This window comes from Solea senegalensis, linkage group LG7 (genome assembly GCF_019176455.1).
Source record: "Solea senegalensis isolate Sse05_10M linkage group LG7, IFAPA_SoseM_1, whole genome shotgun sequence".
NCBI lineage: Eukaryota > Metazoa > Chordata > Actinopteri > Pleuronectiformes > Soleidae > Solea > Solea senegalensis.
In genome coordinates, this window is record NC_058027.1 from 22,726,089 (window position 1) to 22,740,572 (window position 14,484).

A 14,484-nucleotide genomic window follows, 5' to 3' on the forward strand; every position below is an offset into this window, starting at 1 on the left:
GCAACAACAGACGTCATTCGGTGTCACGTGGTAGAAATAGGTACAGGGGCGGTTGTAAACCTGTAAGGTGCCCTAGGCAAAATCCCTCTTTTTTTTAACAATTCTACTTTATTGAATTGAACACAAAAATTTAATATTGTTATGATTCAGGGGCCAAATACAGCGCAATTTGATGTGCAAGACCAGTTAAATAATAGCACAATAATGTATAAACAACAGTGACTCCACAGTTAATGGGAAAACTATAGTGTAAAGCAGCTCATCAAGTCTAGAAAAGCGCTCTATAAATACAGACCATAACCAACTTTACTTCAACTTCTAAAAGTTGCTAGAATTATAAATAACAGAGTAAAGCACAGATGAATTTTGTACTTAAGTACAGTAACAAAGTATTTATACGTTGTTACATTACAACACTGATTTCACATAATGATTAGATTGTGTGAGGTAATGTGAAATATTGGATCCTCTGTTGGATCGGTTCTGGTCTACGGGGCCATATGTTTGACACCCCTGGTTCAGGCACCACTTCATAAAGAGATAACGTGGTTGCATATTTTTTTATTATATTCTTTTGCACATTTCTCCTCTTATTATTTTTCCAAATTTGGAACCGTAATGGCTTTGATCTTTACTCATCTAACAAAACGACTGGATATTTCCCTAAGTGCTGTTTATTGACTGATGTGTGAAAAGAATTAGTTTAAGCTCACCAGCCTCTCACCATCTGTCAGCTACATAATATACTAAAATTATCACAGGCATTTTGTTACAGTGTACTGACATGTGCATGACCAACAGAGGGCTCTTTTCAACCACAGACAGACATCAGTCTTTCCATGGACTAAAGGAGAAAACAAAGAAAGCAAAGATTACTGCACAGGCATGCAAAGAGTCTTGTTTACATATATTTAAAGAACTTTGTGAGACATAATAAAACACTCTCTGTCTACAGTAACACATTCAGGTCCTATTTGACTCCTTATGAGTTGTCCCTTCAACAGTTTATTCTCTAGAATGATAATAATCTCTATATAATTATAATGGTAAGTGATGGGAACTTGTATGAGACTGGGCTTTTTAAATTGTAATATTAGAAGATGTCAGATGTCACTGTACAACTGTTTCCATCCGGCAAAAGGTGCTGCTGATCTTGAACATGACAGAAACAGGCCAGTTCCTATATTAGGTCAATACTTTACAAAACAGACTCCCTCATTGTTGCCAGAGTAACCTGAGACTCGTATATAAATGTATATATTCCACCCATGAATTACAGATTTTGTGTATGATGTTTTCGCCACCCATCCTTTTTTTTATTTGCCGCTATCTTGGTACTTCTGTTTCAAACTTTCTCTCTCAGTCACTTACTCGTCACATACAGTATAACTCCTTATCTTCCCCCATCATATAGTTTTTTTATCTCAGATGTGAAACGCTTTTTGCAGCTCCTCCACTGCATCAGAAATAGTCCCGCTGTAACCGTAGCTAGTGTTATAAATAGGCTCTGGCCAAAGTTCAGCATGCGACACAGTGTCTCAAGACGTTCCTGGGAGCAGATGAGAAGGATCTTGACGGAGGACCTCAGTATAAAGTGCAGCTAGATTTAAATGAATAAGCCAGACTGCTGTATACTGCAGAAATTTGGTGCAGATGAATTACGCCACAGTTAAAACAACAACGGTGGCACTTTGAATAGCAGGCACACCGCTCTGCATACAGTAATGCAAATGACATCCACCTAAACCATGCAGTTAAATGTGAACTCCCTTTGGTCTGGAGGAGATGACGTCACCAGGGTCAGACATGTTGTATTGTTTAGATCAGCGATTACATTTTAAATACTGAGATGTTCAGCGTCAGACAACACGCGAAGACAACAAACACGAGTCGCACGAGCACATTTTCCCAATCAAAGGTGTAATGGGTCTGTTAATCACACAGTTCATAAGTAGAGTCTTGAGGGATACTGGTTATATATAGGCAGCTCCTTCTCCTTATAAGGCCTCAGGGAAAGGCAGGTGGGGGTCGGCTGGAGACGGCTGGTGGTTTTGCTGGCCTGGTGCTTGGTTTAGGCTGACTCCCTGTGGATTCAGGCTGTCAACCGGAGTCACAGCGAAGGAAATCTCAAGGGGTAAGAAAATTGTTTTTTTTTTCTGTTCCGTTACTATTAATTCTGCATTCTCCCCTTAAAAAAAAAATCAATTTCTGTTGCACTGCCGTGTGTAACAGGTGGAATCAGTGGGATGGAAGTAATGAGAGACAGTTACGGATGTTGAATGGCTTCTAAGCAGAGCTGATAAAAGATAATGAAAGATATGATTTATGGATAAGGGATGTGCAGCAAATCAGTTGGAATAAATGAGCTGTTGGTTACAATGTGTAGATGTATTTGTCATTTCTTGGACAAATCCTTTCGACAGCAGCTCTACAGTTATGTGTGTTTATCATAGCACTCTAGAATGTAGAGTCACATTTGGTAAGGGCGCTCAGGCCTCGCTGCTTAATTAGACAAATTGCTGGTGTTTGGCTCTGAGACCCTTTATTGCACTGACTTCATTTAATCTTCACTCGGAGACGATTTAACGTCCGTGAACTTGAAAATGAACATGGTTATTGCACCATATCGTCCCTAGTTGGCGACGGTAATGAGTCTTCTGCACATTTATAGTTGAAATTATACAGTTTCACTGTTACACAGAGAGAAGCTCAGGTGTCATTTAGCAGACGTTTATGGTGTTACGGTCCTGGTTGGACTGACGGAGGCCGAGGACTGTGGCAGGAATGTAGGAGTAAGATTTGGGACGAGAACATGACCTGTCTGTCGTGCCTGGGAGTCGATGACTGTACAGCTTAATATCTTTGGAAGCACTGTTTCTTTCTTCGTGTTGTGGTTTGACCTCTTGTTTGTTTGTCTAAAACGATTGCCCTAAATTCATCCACTGCAAAGTCACATGATTCAGCCAGGCATTTATCAGATGTTGACCGGTCAGAGGTTAAAGGTCAGGGTCAGGGATTAGGACATTGCAGTGTTATCTATCTGCTTGATTGACTGTTTTGGGGGATTGGACGTGGTTTTGATGATGGTGACCCTGAAGCTGGGGTGAGCATATCAGCGATGGGCAGGGGAAAACCGCTTCGTGTTTCATGTGACCTTACTTCTAGTCTCTGAAGACTTGAGTTCTTTATGATGTGTGCATGACGTAAGGCATGTCTCTATGTATGTGAAACCTCAAGAGAAATGTATTAAAAACAATGCCGCTTAACTTACAAGCAGAGAACAAAGAAACTGCTGCAAGCTGGAAGAAAGGCAGCCTTTTTACTTGTTTAGTAATTTATCTAACAATGCAATAGGATAGCCTCTGTGTCTTTGGTGTCAACCTTTACTGTGTATGTATCAAATTATCTAATTGATCATATCAGATAATATATTGATGCATATCTTTCTCTTGATGTTGTCAGTACATTTTGACTGGAACCCACAGCTTCAGAGGTTCTTCTGTGGGTTAAGTATTTGTTTCAGTGCTATAACAATTAAAGGAAGGCCCTAGTAAGTTGCTAGAGAATGCATTATGCCTTTGAATGTCCTCACACGTGTTTGCAGTGGTGCAGTCTCGCCCCTTTCTTTCTTTTGTTGGATTTTTCATACAAAGTTGTTCAGGTTTAAGGTTGAATTTGCAAACAAATAGCTCTAATTATTAATGTTTTTTGTACTGTACATGTCTTTATATGAGAAAATAATTTACAGTATGTGATTGTTAAATATGAGCTGTCAAAGTGAAGGACAATGTTTGCATCGGTTGGACAGACTTCTCATGTAAATAGACATTACTGGTCCAAAAATAGGCTCCTCTTCATTCATGCCTTTTGTTTTTGTGTATGATCACGTGTCCGTGCTAGTGGTGTCTTAGATAGTGTCACCTTGTCTTGCTGAGCCAGTGTTTATCTGTTTGTGTTGCGACATTTCTTGTTCAAGAATTCCAAGGGGATTTTCCTTTTTACAACGGACAAGGAAGTAAACGCCATCAACACGGAACAACTCGGAAGAAAAACACTGCATTTAGCATCATTGTTGTTGAAGGTCGAAGATACAAAACTGCTCTGTGCCATTTCAGTGTTTGTGTGTGATTGTGTGTTGCTGGTCCTACAGGTCAGTGAGGACAGTGTCATCATGTCATTGTGGATCCAACGTGGGAGTTACAACCATGAGTACCACCACAAACAGAGCAAATATGTGGTTAAAGAATACAGCAGGTACAGCTATAGAATCGAATGCTATAGCAGCTAAAACTGAAAAGCTAACGCATCACTGCACTAGTCCTAATATTATTACTAATGGTAGTATTGTAGCAGTAGTAATGTTTGTCACTGGAAAACCTGCAAATCCAAAAAAGAAACCCAGCCTGTAGGTAAAACTAACCCTAAACTAATCTAAGCTATAGTTAAGCAGATTTAACTTGAAAAGATATATGTTCTTTTTCAAGTCTGTATAATAGTTCAACTCATTCACATATTTTACAGACAATTTATTTCTTATATTCTGTTTCTGAAAGACTTTGAATGGAGTATTTTAGTGGCATCACGTGAAATTATTAGTCAGTGTATGCACTTGTGAATGGCAAAGAAAGTCAGTATTTTCGATGCGAGCAGTGGGATTTTTTGAGTTGTGTATCTACTCATTCATATACCTGACATTTCAATCATAATAGTGGAATTTGTGTCAGTCTAGCATTGTATACCTGATATATACCACATTCAATTAAAATACACTGTCCTACGTGAAGCACATGATGGATATGAGCACTCATTTCTGGGCTGCACACTGGCAGACACTGGCAAAGGGTCTGTGTATAGCATCACAAACATGGGTGGATGACAACACTGACTTCACGGATGTAAAAAAAAGATAGATTAGATTAGATTAAAGTGTACTTTACCTTCTGTAAATTGGATTAGTATCACTAATTTTAGCACAGGCATTAAAAAAACAAGTTTTAGGGAATGATTAGAAACTGCTGATATTAGCTCTGACAGTCAACTCCATGGGACTAAACCTATGTTTAGTCCCATGGAGTTGTGTTTATGTGTTTGTTTTTGTGTGTGTGTGTGATTTATGAGAACTACCAACTGACTGCTGAGTTTCATGTTTAATACTTTAAACATCTTATTCTTGCTTTTTTCTTACCTCTTTTCTAATTATTTTTTTGTTGCTAATACTCATCTAACCGTAACACAACACAAAAGTCTTTACTTAACAAAGACTTTGCGTTGGATTCTTTTTTTTCTTATGCGGTTCTGCTCATATTGAGCAAATCTCCTAACAGTCTCTTTTCTTGTCCGTCAATCTCAAGTAAGTATGAAGTATGTTTGTGAATTGTTGCTGCGCTTTATGTTGTTTATTCTTGTATTTTCTAAAATTGTGGTTAGAATACATGTGATGTAAGCTGTCTAGTAATCACGTTGGTTTAGCCAGTGTACCAGATGTACCAGCATGCTGAAATTTGTATTCTGCTCCCCTATCCGGTCAGAGAAAACACTCCTAAAATCCCACAGATGGCTGTCACATCCCAACCTGCCAAATGACTTGTCAAACAAAAACTTTTCAGCGTCAGATAATCACAGAAGCTGCTCTGTGTGTCTCTGCCAACTTTATGGACTGCATGGGGACTATTGTGAATCCTTTATGGACAACGATGATGACTGACCCAGAGTCAGAGCCTCCCATCCGCTGTAACTGTTCTGTTGACAATCCCTACTCCTCAGCCAGCAGGTCATATGTCTGCTCTGAGACCATCTTTTTACGACCGGGGTCTACAGTGAGTATAGGCACGTGAAATAGCTTCCATTTGTGCTCCTCGAGGATTTCTGATGTTAACCACTCAAGCCCATGATGAAAGTTGAACTCTTTTCTCATCACATATGGGTCATAGATGATGTGTTTATAGCCTCTGTGTGAGGTGAGGTTCACATTCCTTTTAAAATCCTATGTTGATGGTTGAAAATTACCCTTGTAATATTAAGTCAATGAGTAGTGCAGCACGTTGGTGGTTTGTAATGTGGCCTCACTGCAAGATGGTGCTGGATGTGAACCTGCTGGGCAAAGTTTAAATGTTTTTTCTGCATACTTTGGTCTCCTCCTCCAGTCCAAAGACATGGATGAAGGTTTTATGTGGTGTTAATGTGAGCATAAATGATCTCTATTGTTTATCTACAAGCTGTTTGTGAACTGTGAGGATGCCCAATCTCAACTCTATCCTACGAGTGGGACCCTTAAGTATGAGTAGCTTATGACTTGTTAAGTCTGTCAAGTAATACTGGAATTTATAACTTGGTACTGAATGAACTTTCAGTGCATTGATCAGCAGAGAACAGTATGCAAGCGAGAAGATCTTGCATCGTGTCTGATATTAGACTCTGCAGCATAAACCTAGTTATAACTTGAACTGGAGGATATCTGCAACACTGAACATCGTCAAGATCATAGAGCCATGATTTTCTGTCGTATGAATTAGAATTTAATTTTATTAATCCCCTTGGGGAAAGTATTTGACCCATCCTAGAATTAGGAGCAGTGGTGCCACACTGCCACACTGAGTAGCGCCTGGGGAGCATTGGGGGTTGGGTACCTTGCTCAGGGGTACCCCAGCCCTTTTTGGCCGGGTAGGGATTTGAACCCGTAGTAAGTAGTATGCAGAACTATGCAGAACTACTTAGAATAAATGTGTTTCTACAAGGCTAATAGCACTTTACATATCATACATACATATTGGAAGTAGATATCAGTCTACATACTGATAGACATTTTGTGCCATCATGTAAATTTCAGTCACATTTTTTTTGCTGATGTACAAGTTTGTTTAAAATGACTTACAATTTGTCTTTAGCTCACAGATGGAGGAAAGATATGAGCATAAAAAACAAGCTCGCATCCAGGAAGTGGTAAGGAAATCTCACTTATCTACATTTTGGATGTCACATTAACAAATTCACGTCCATGAGCTTCTGTTAACACAATCATAGGTTTAGTGTTTTGTGGTAAGATATTATGACTCTCTTAGCTAGAAAACATGTGTGAGTAATGTGTACTATACTGCACTGTGTGTAAAATCATTTGATATTCTTGTTTACCATTCCAGGTAACCAAAAAGATGTCGGATAAATATGTGCGTGAGGAGCCCATGATCAGAGGACCAAGCTTCCTGGCCAGACTCAGATCCCACACCGTGTTTGAAAACACTCCAATCACACTATTCTGCACCGTGGAGGGTTTCCCCCTGCCTTGTGTAAAATGGTAAAATAGTAAAATATTACTTTTTAACAAAAAAGATACCAAGTTAAATCAAAATTGGAATTTGGACAACTCTGGTATTTCAGCATTTTGTTTTATCGACTGTATCTAATTAATTATTTAGCAATTATTGTGTCTTGAAGATGGATTTTTCCTCTGTTTTAGGTACAAAGATGGTGTGATCCTGAACATGTCCTCTGGAAATTACCTGGTTCAATCTAAAGGTGGAACCCATACTCTGGAGATCCCCAGGTACAATGATTTATCAAGTGTATTGTTGAGTCTTTCTATTGAAGAGGTTTTTTGTTTGGTTACAGAATTGGAGATGCCAAAGAACACCTTTATGCCCAAAATTGCATCATTGCTCTTTCATAACATAGTGAAAGCAAGGCTTAAACACAGATGTATTTATCTCGCCTAGCGACTGTAAAAATGTATGTTTCTAATGTAACTAATATTTTCAATTCACTCAATTTGCCTAATCTACAGTAGCTTATTCAGGAATCTTTCCCACTTGACTCACCACAGACTCGTCATTCATCAGACTAAGACTATTACTGTATGTGCATGAACCATGAGAAGATCTGCCTGTGTGGGTAGACTGTGCAACTACATGCTGTATATAAGTGCACACCACGCTCTCGCTCCAGTCTTAGGAAGCTCAGCTGTTCATGTGCTGACCTCAGTGCCACATGATACTCCAGGATTCTTTCAGTCATCACTCCTTCCTCGGATCCAGTCAACTCTAGTTCCCTCTCCCTGCTACAGTCCAACCCACCATGGAACTCACTGTATTACCTCTGAAATGCTGTAGATTCATTCTCCTTATCTGCAGATTAATCTTTTAGCCAAAACTTTTGGAGACTGTGGCAATAAGTTAGATATATGTTGTAAAGTATAAAATATGTCATCACCTTAAAAAGATGGATAATACTAAAGGCTCTTTTTAAAATGGGCTTGAAGACACTGTCCACAGAGAGTAACTGCAGAATCCTTGGATAATTATACCATGCACACACACACATGCCTTATAACCATTTCTGTGTAGAAATACATGGTGAATGCTATTATGATTCAAAATAAGAATACACTTGCTACTCCCTCTCTCTCCCTCTCAAAGCTGTCTGATGCAACTCGCTGTAACAATTGCTCTTAAAAGTCAAAATCATCTACCTCTGACTCCAGCAGCCTATGCAGTAAGAAGATAATACTGTTATTAAACAAGCTTTTGGCAGATTTGGTGAAAGGAGAAGTTGGTTGAAAGAGAAACCTGGGGAGGGGAAAGAAAGATGAAAAACACTCAAATGACATGACATGAATACATTTTTTTTACTTGTAAGGTACTGTTGTTTTGTGTTCCAGACATGAGCCGATGCAGAGTCGTGACAAGAAAACGTTTCTTTCTCTGTGTAGAAAATCAATATTCTGTGTGTAAAGCATGATACAGGTGCAGTACAACCTAAATGGGTGGAGTTGACTTTAATATGAAGCTTGACTGTTGCTGAAGAGACCGTTCACTGATACTTTGAATGGAGACCATACATCTGCCAAACATCTATGCTTCCATCAAAAGCCTAGATCCATCCTCTCATTCAAATCCTCTAACATTTAATGGATTCTTCTGATAGGCCCATACCCTTTAGAAAGTTTCTTGGAAATCTATTAGGTAGTTTTGCCATAATCTAGCTAGTTTGTTTTTGTTGCTAGCTAACAAACAAACAGAGAGAAACTGCCTGCCAAAGGAAATTTACTGACCAATATCTTGTCTCCAGGATATATGGTAAGTCTAATGCTAGGTATCATACAAACTTTAGCTTAAACATGTGGAAAATGCCAGGTAAAATATACATCTTCCTCCGATCAACAACTCATTCGCAACACAATGATGCATTCATATGGCAAATTACTGCTCTACTGCATTAGTTTCATACTTTGTAAAACAATGACGTCAAATGCCTAAATCATGCTTCCTTGGGTTTTTACAGATGCTCAACTGATGATACAGCCATGTACACCGCAGTTGCTGGTAATCTCCATGGGCAGGCCTCCACTCAAGCCTCCGTCATCGTCAAGAGTAAGTCCATCTGCTGTAGTTTGTTTTTGCATTTAATCATCGAGACAAAATACTTCTAAACCTAACATTGAACTTTTGCATTTGTTTTTTAACAATGTAGGGTTCAGGGAGGAAGAAGAGAGCTGCCTTTATGCATGGCTGCCTTTCACAGGTAAACATCTTGCATGAAATCCATAAATATCAAGATTAACACCACTTATTGGGAGATGAAATGAAGTTTCTTCCGTTCCCCCTGTCTCGCAGCTTCCCTGCTTCCCGAGGTCTACTACACTAAAATCCACATCACTTTTCTGGAGAAGTTTGGGCCAGTGTTTGCGTCTGAGGGCGAATCTGCCACTCTCTCCGCCATCATGAACGTGGAGCCCAACCTGGCCAACCTGCAGCCCGAGGCCCAGTGGTATCGAGATGGTAATTGCATTAAAATAAAATATTACTCCAAAGAAATTGCACTGTAATTGCTACTAATATATAACGGCAAAACACGGCGAATACCCCACACAATCTCGTTGAAATGCAGCCACGGGCACAGCTGTGGACAAAGAAGATTTTACAGCTATGTTTTAACTGCAAATTAATTATACTGAAAGCACTAATACATTTTAGTAATATATCCCCAGTTCACGAGTAGTTTAATTTATGATGTGTGTCTATGGACCTTAATTAAAGGTGCCATGTGGTATATAAGTCAAATGTTATTGGTTAATCTTCATAATTGATAATGACTATTTGCAGTTAAACCTCATGTTTAATTTACTGTAGAGGTTTCAGGCTTGTAAAGAAAAAAAAAAGACTTAATGTGACTCGTGTCTCATTTGCAGACGTTCGTCTGTTTGACTCTAAGTGGGTGAAGATTGAAAGTGGCAGAGGATTCACCACCTTGACTCTCCCCGACCTGTACAAAGATGACGAAGGAGTCTACACACTACGCATGGTGACTAAAGGAGGCACCGCACAACACAGCGCTTTTGTCTCTGTTGCAGGTGAGCGATGCTAAATGCTTGGATGCATCAACTTCTCGCTTTAATTGATTAAGTGGATTTGTCGTCAGTGTATTTCTTGTGTGGCTTGCATCTTTGCACAATTTTGTTTCTTTTTTTGCACGAACTTGTACGATGGTGATAAAAGTTAAGTCCCCCTGTCACTTCCTGTGCAGATGGTCCTCCCCCAGTCCCTCGTGCACCTGGTGCTCCTATGGATATCACCATCCACGATGCCAATAGAGACTATGTCATTGTGTCATGGAAGCCACCCAATACCACCACAGAGGGTCCAATCCTCGGATTCTTTGTGGACAGGTAAGAGTTACTGATTTAAAACACCATTAAAAAATAACTGACCAACATAAAGACAAACCGATTACTGTAAGTCAATATTTAAGGACAGGCAATCCTTCCATTTTTTTCTTTACTGCTCTTTTTACAGCTACTTTACTTGGCAGCTAAGCTAAATTTTGAGTTATTTTGCACCTTACATTGTATCCTACTTGCATCAAGAACATTAAAGCCTAAAAGAGCCATATTTCACATAACAGCTCACTTAATTTCCTACTTTACTAATTATACCTGTCACATTAATTGCTATATTCATCTTTAGAGTTGCCTGAGCTTTTGTGGAGCCAAGTCCCCTTTGCAAGTTCAACCTGCAAAACTGAACATTTTAATGATACTTTTCAGTAAATAACTACCTGATATGACACAATGGCTAAATAATTGTCAAAATATCTCCTGAACCCGTGTCGTCTTTTCTTCTTTCATCTTAATTCTCTAGGTGTGAGGTTGGTACTAATGACTGGACTCAGTGCAATGATCACCCCATTAAGATTTGTAAATACCCAGTGTCTGGGCTCTTTGAAGGACACTCGTACCACTTGAGAGTCAGAGCTGTCAACTCGCAAGGAATTAGTAAACCATCCCGCATGTCCGACCCGGTTGCTGCAGTGGATCCCACTGAGTTTGAACGGCTCCACGGTGGGTTTGATGAACGAGAAATGTTATTAAGTCATTGAATAGTTGAAAAAGTCTGTGGTGAGTGACATGTCCAATGTCAGTGTTGTTTAGGGATGTTTGGATGGATGTAAAGTTAAATATGTTTCCTTTATGACCTTATTTCATTGACTTAAAACCAGCATTTCCACGATCCTCCCACAAATTCTACTGAACATACATAGTTTTAATTTGCCACCAACAACTAATTACTTGGCATGTCTATCTGAACCACAGATGAATAATCCCAAAACCCTATTAATCCAAATTTCTATTTTAAATCAACATGTAATTTTATTTTCCTGTAGCCAAAAAGCATGGAGGAAAACTGGATTTTGTGTCTTACCAAACTGAAGTTGAAGGTAGGTTTTCAATTAAAAGTTAACACCAATACATCTAAACATACTAATCAATCCATATTTGTTCATTTAATAACATGTATGCGACTCTTTCCAGATGATGGAAAGCCTCCAGGTGCCCCATCAGGAGTCCGTGCCTCAGAAGTAGACAGGACATATGTTGTTCTCAGCTGGAAAGCTCCCGCATATTCCAGCAAGGCTCCCATGTGGTATTACATAGAAAAGGTAAAAATCATTGTTTCATCACCACAACCATTGTCATTTTTATACAATGCCTCTTATTCAGTTTGAGTTCTAGTTCAAGTAGAGTACATGATTGTCCTCTGTGGAATTCTGGAGGCTCCCACCCTGAATAAGATCCAAAGAAAGCGTTATCAATGCACATTAGTGGGGTTCTAAAATCTGAGTTTTGCACCTAAGATCATACTAATGTCTGCTTTCATGCTTTCTGTGTCGCTTTCTCTGTGTGCGTGTGTATCCACAGTGTATGGCCAACAGCGATGCCTGGCAGCGCGTTAACACTCAGGTCCCAATTCGTTCCCCACGCTACGCCGTCTTTGACCTGGCAGAGGGATCACAGTACAAGTTCAGAATTTTGTCGGCCAACATCAATGGACTCAGCGAGCCATCAGAACCAACACGACCTATCGAGACTCTGCAAATCAAAGGTCTGACCCTTTTTGTCTTAGGGTGACACACTGTAGATCAGTGGTTCTCAAACTTTTCATACCAAGTAGCACCTGAGATAATATTGAGCTCTCGAAATAACACCATTATCTTTAACGTTAAAATACAGTGGTTTTTCCTAGGAGACAGATTTATTCCCAATAAGATAATTTGCTCTCTTATCATCCTCCTCTCCCTCACACATACTTCATCTACTGGTATAGTGAAAATAGATTAAGAAGGAGTGAGAGATAAGGTGACTCTACTTATTAATATTTGGTTTACAATTTGTTATTTTAATTTTGCTATTAACAGAAACATGTATTTCCTCTTCTTCTTTTTAATTTTGCTTATTTAAAATAATCATTTTGACACTTTCTTGTCTCCAGGTGTGCCATCAGCTCCTGGGCAGGTGATTGCTACAAGGGAAACAGACACCTCTGTTCTCATCCAGTGGGCTGCTCCAAAGGAACCCAACAATCTGATCGGTTACTACATTGATCAGTGTGTCATGGGGTCCAAAGACTGGGTCTCAGCCAATCACAAACCTCACAAGAACACCAAGTATGTGTTTTCAACCACAGAGAAACACACTGTGTTCAGAGGAAACGTGTCTTTCTTTGGTTTTTGGTCGTTGGCTATGAAAGTGTAATTTTGTTTTTATTTTTTTTCAGGTTTGTTGTTAGTGGTCTGACTACAGGAGAAACGTATATGTTCCGTGTCCAGGCAATCAACGAGCTTGGTCTCAGTGATGAATCCCAGGAATCTGCTCCTCTGACTGTCAAGGCTGCCCTCAGTCAGTACTTAAATTCAATTAAATAATTATCTGCTTCAATATTTTGATGCAAGTGCAAGTGTAATAATAAATATTACAACTCAGTACTCACTTTCCAGCCACCCCCTCTGCTCCTTACAACATTGCTTTGCTGAACTGCGATGGCAATTCAATGATTCTGACCTGGAGGAAGCCACTTCACTCTGGAGGATCGAACGTCAAAGAGTATTACGTGGACAAGAGACGCAGTGGCACACACGAGTGGAGGGAGATCAACATCCCGCCAATCTCAGAAAGACTTTATAAGGTACAATAATCTCTCTAATTATCCTAAAACATTAATAAAGTGGATACACATTCTTAAGCCGGTTGTTCTCTGGTACTAAAGCAAAACTAGATGTAAGATATTCACCTACCACCGACTATCCATTTATCCATGCATTCTAGTATCCATGGTGATGTCTTTTTGACAGGCAGCGCACCTGACAGCAGGAGCAGTCTATCAGTTCCAGGTGAGTGGCGCCAACCTGGTTGGCCTCGGACCAGCGTCCAAACCTTCAGCTGACTTCTCCTGTGAGGCCTGGACTATGCCTGAGCCCGGTGAGTGAACGTTGTCCTCCAGGTCCTGGAAAAACCCTCCAAGGATTTGGCAAAATGGGTAGATGGATGGATGATTCTTCTCTTATTCTTCCTTAGGTCCAGCCTATGACCTGTCTGTCTGTGAAGTGAGAGATGATTCTATGGTGGTTCAATGGGAAAAGCCGATCTACACTGGCTCTGGACCAATCACGGGCTATCGCGTCGAGTACCTTAAGACGGGCACGTCTGAGTGGATCACGGCCAACGAGTCAGCTGTCAGTCACCGCTTCCTCAAGGTGAGAGTATTTTTGACAGTAAAGCCTCTAAAAGACTCCCTGTGGAGTCTTGATCAACAAAGAGCATTTGGACTTTCTCAGATATTATATTAAAATATTATTTTAGGGGGAATTAGATACTGGCGTGTACATACATCATGTGACATTTTACACTATAATAAAACATCTTCTTTAACACGGTGTTCCTCTTTATTTGTGGGGGTGGAGTGGCTCAGTGGTTAAGACCCTACCTTGTGTACCAAAGACATCGTGGTCGCAAGTTCGATTCCACCCCTGGCTAATTGTACTTGATTCCATTGTAAGTCTCTTTGGATAAAAGCGTCTGCTAAATGACATGTAATGTAATGTAATGTAATTTGTTAATTTCTGTAAAACCATCTATTGTCTCTGGATATCTACACAGTTGTTGACCATCTTACGTTAAATTTCAACCCTAACGATCCTCCTGTAAGGCTGTTACAGATA

General features: G+C 39.8%; 1 protein-coding gene across 1 annotated transcript in view; it reads left to right on the forward strand.

Annotated features, from left to right (window-relative positions):
• The first annotated feature begins 2,046 nt into the window (after window positions 1-2,046).
• The window catches only part of myom2b (myomesin 2b), a 30,725-nt gene continuing 18,287 nt past the window's right edge, over window positions 2,047-14,484 (forward strand). The window contains exons 1-19 of the mRNA XM_044030513.1: window positions 2,047-2,134; window positions 4,151-4,254; window positions 6,885-6,939; window positions 7,137-7,291; window positions 7,454-7,540; window positions 9,274-9,362; window positions 9,463-9,513; window positions 9,606-9,770; window positions 10,181-10,342; window positions 10,516-10,657; window positions 11,130-11,329; window positions 11,653-11,706; window positions 11,801-11,928; window positions 12,188-12,371; window positions 12,759-12,933; window positions 13,044-13,165; window positions 13,264-13,451; window positions 13,618-13,744; window positions 13,841-14,019. Coding sequence (XP_043886448.1) covers window positions 4,172-4,254; window positions 6,885-6,939; window positions 7,137-7,291; window positions 7,454-7,540; window positions 9,274-9,362; window positions 9,463-9,513; window positions 9,606-9,770; window positions 10,181-10,342; window positions 10,516-10,657; window positions 11,130-11,329; window positions 11,653-11,706; window positions 11,801-11,928; window positions 12,188-12,371; window positions 12,759-12,933; window positions 13,044-13,165; window positions 13,264-13,451; window positions 13,618-13,744; window positions 13,841-14,019 — 2,346 coding nt within the window. The 5' untranslated portion in view covers window positions 2,047-2,134; window positions 4,151-4,171. The remainder of the gene's footprint in view (window positions 2,135-4,150; window positions 4,255-6,884; window positions 6,940-7,136; window positions 7,292-7,453; window positions 7,541-9,273; window positions 9,363-9,462; window positions 9,514-9,605; window positions 9,771-10,180; window positions 10,343-10,515; window positions 10,658-11,129; window positions 11,330-11,652; window positions 11,707-11,800; window positions 11,929-12,187; window positions 12,372-12,758; window positions 12,934-13,043; window positions 13,166-13,263; window positions 13,452-13,617; window positions 13,745-13,840; window positions 14,020-14,484) is intronic.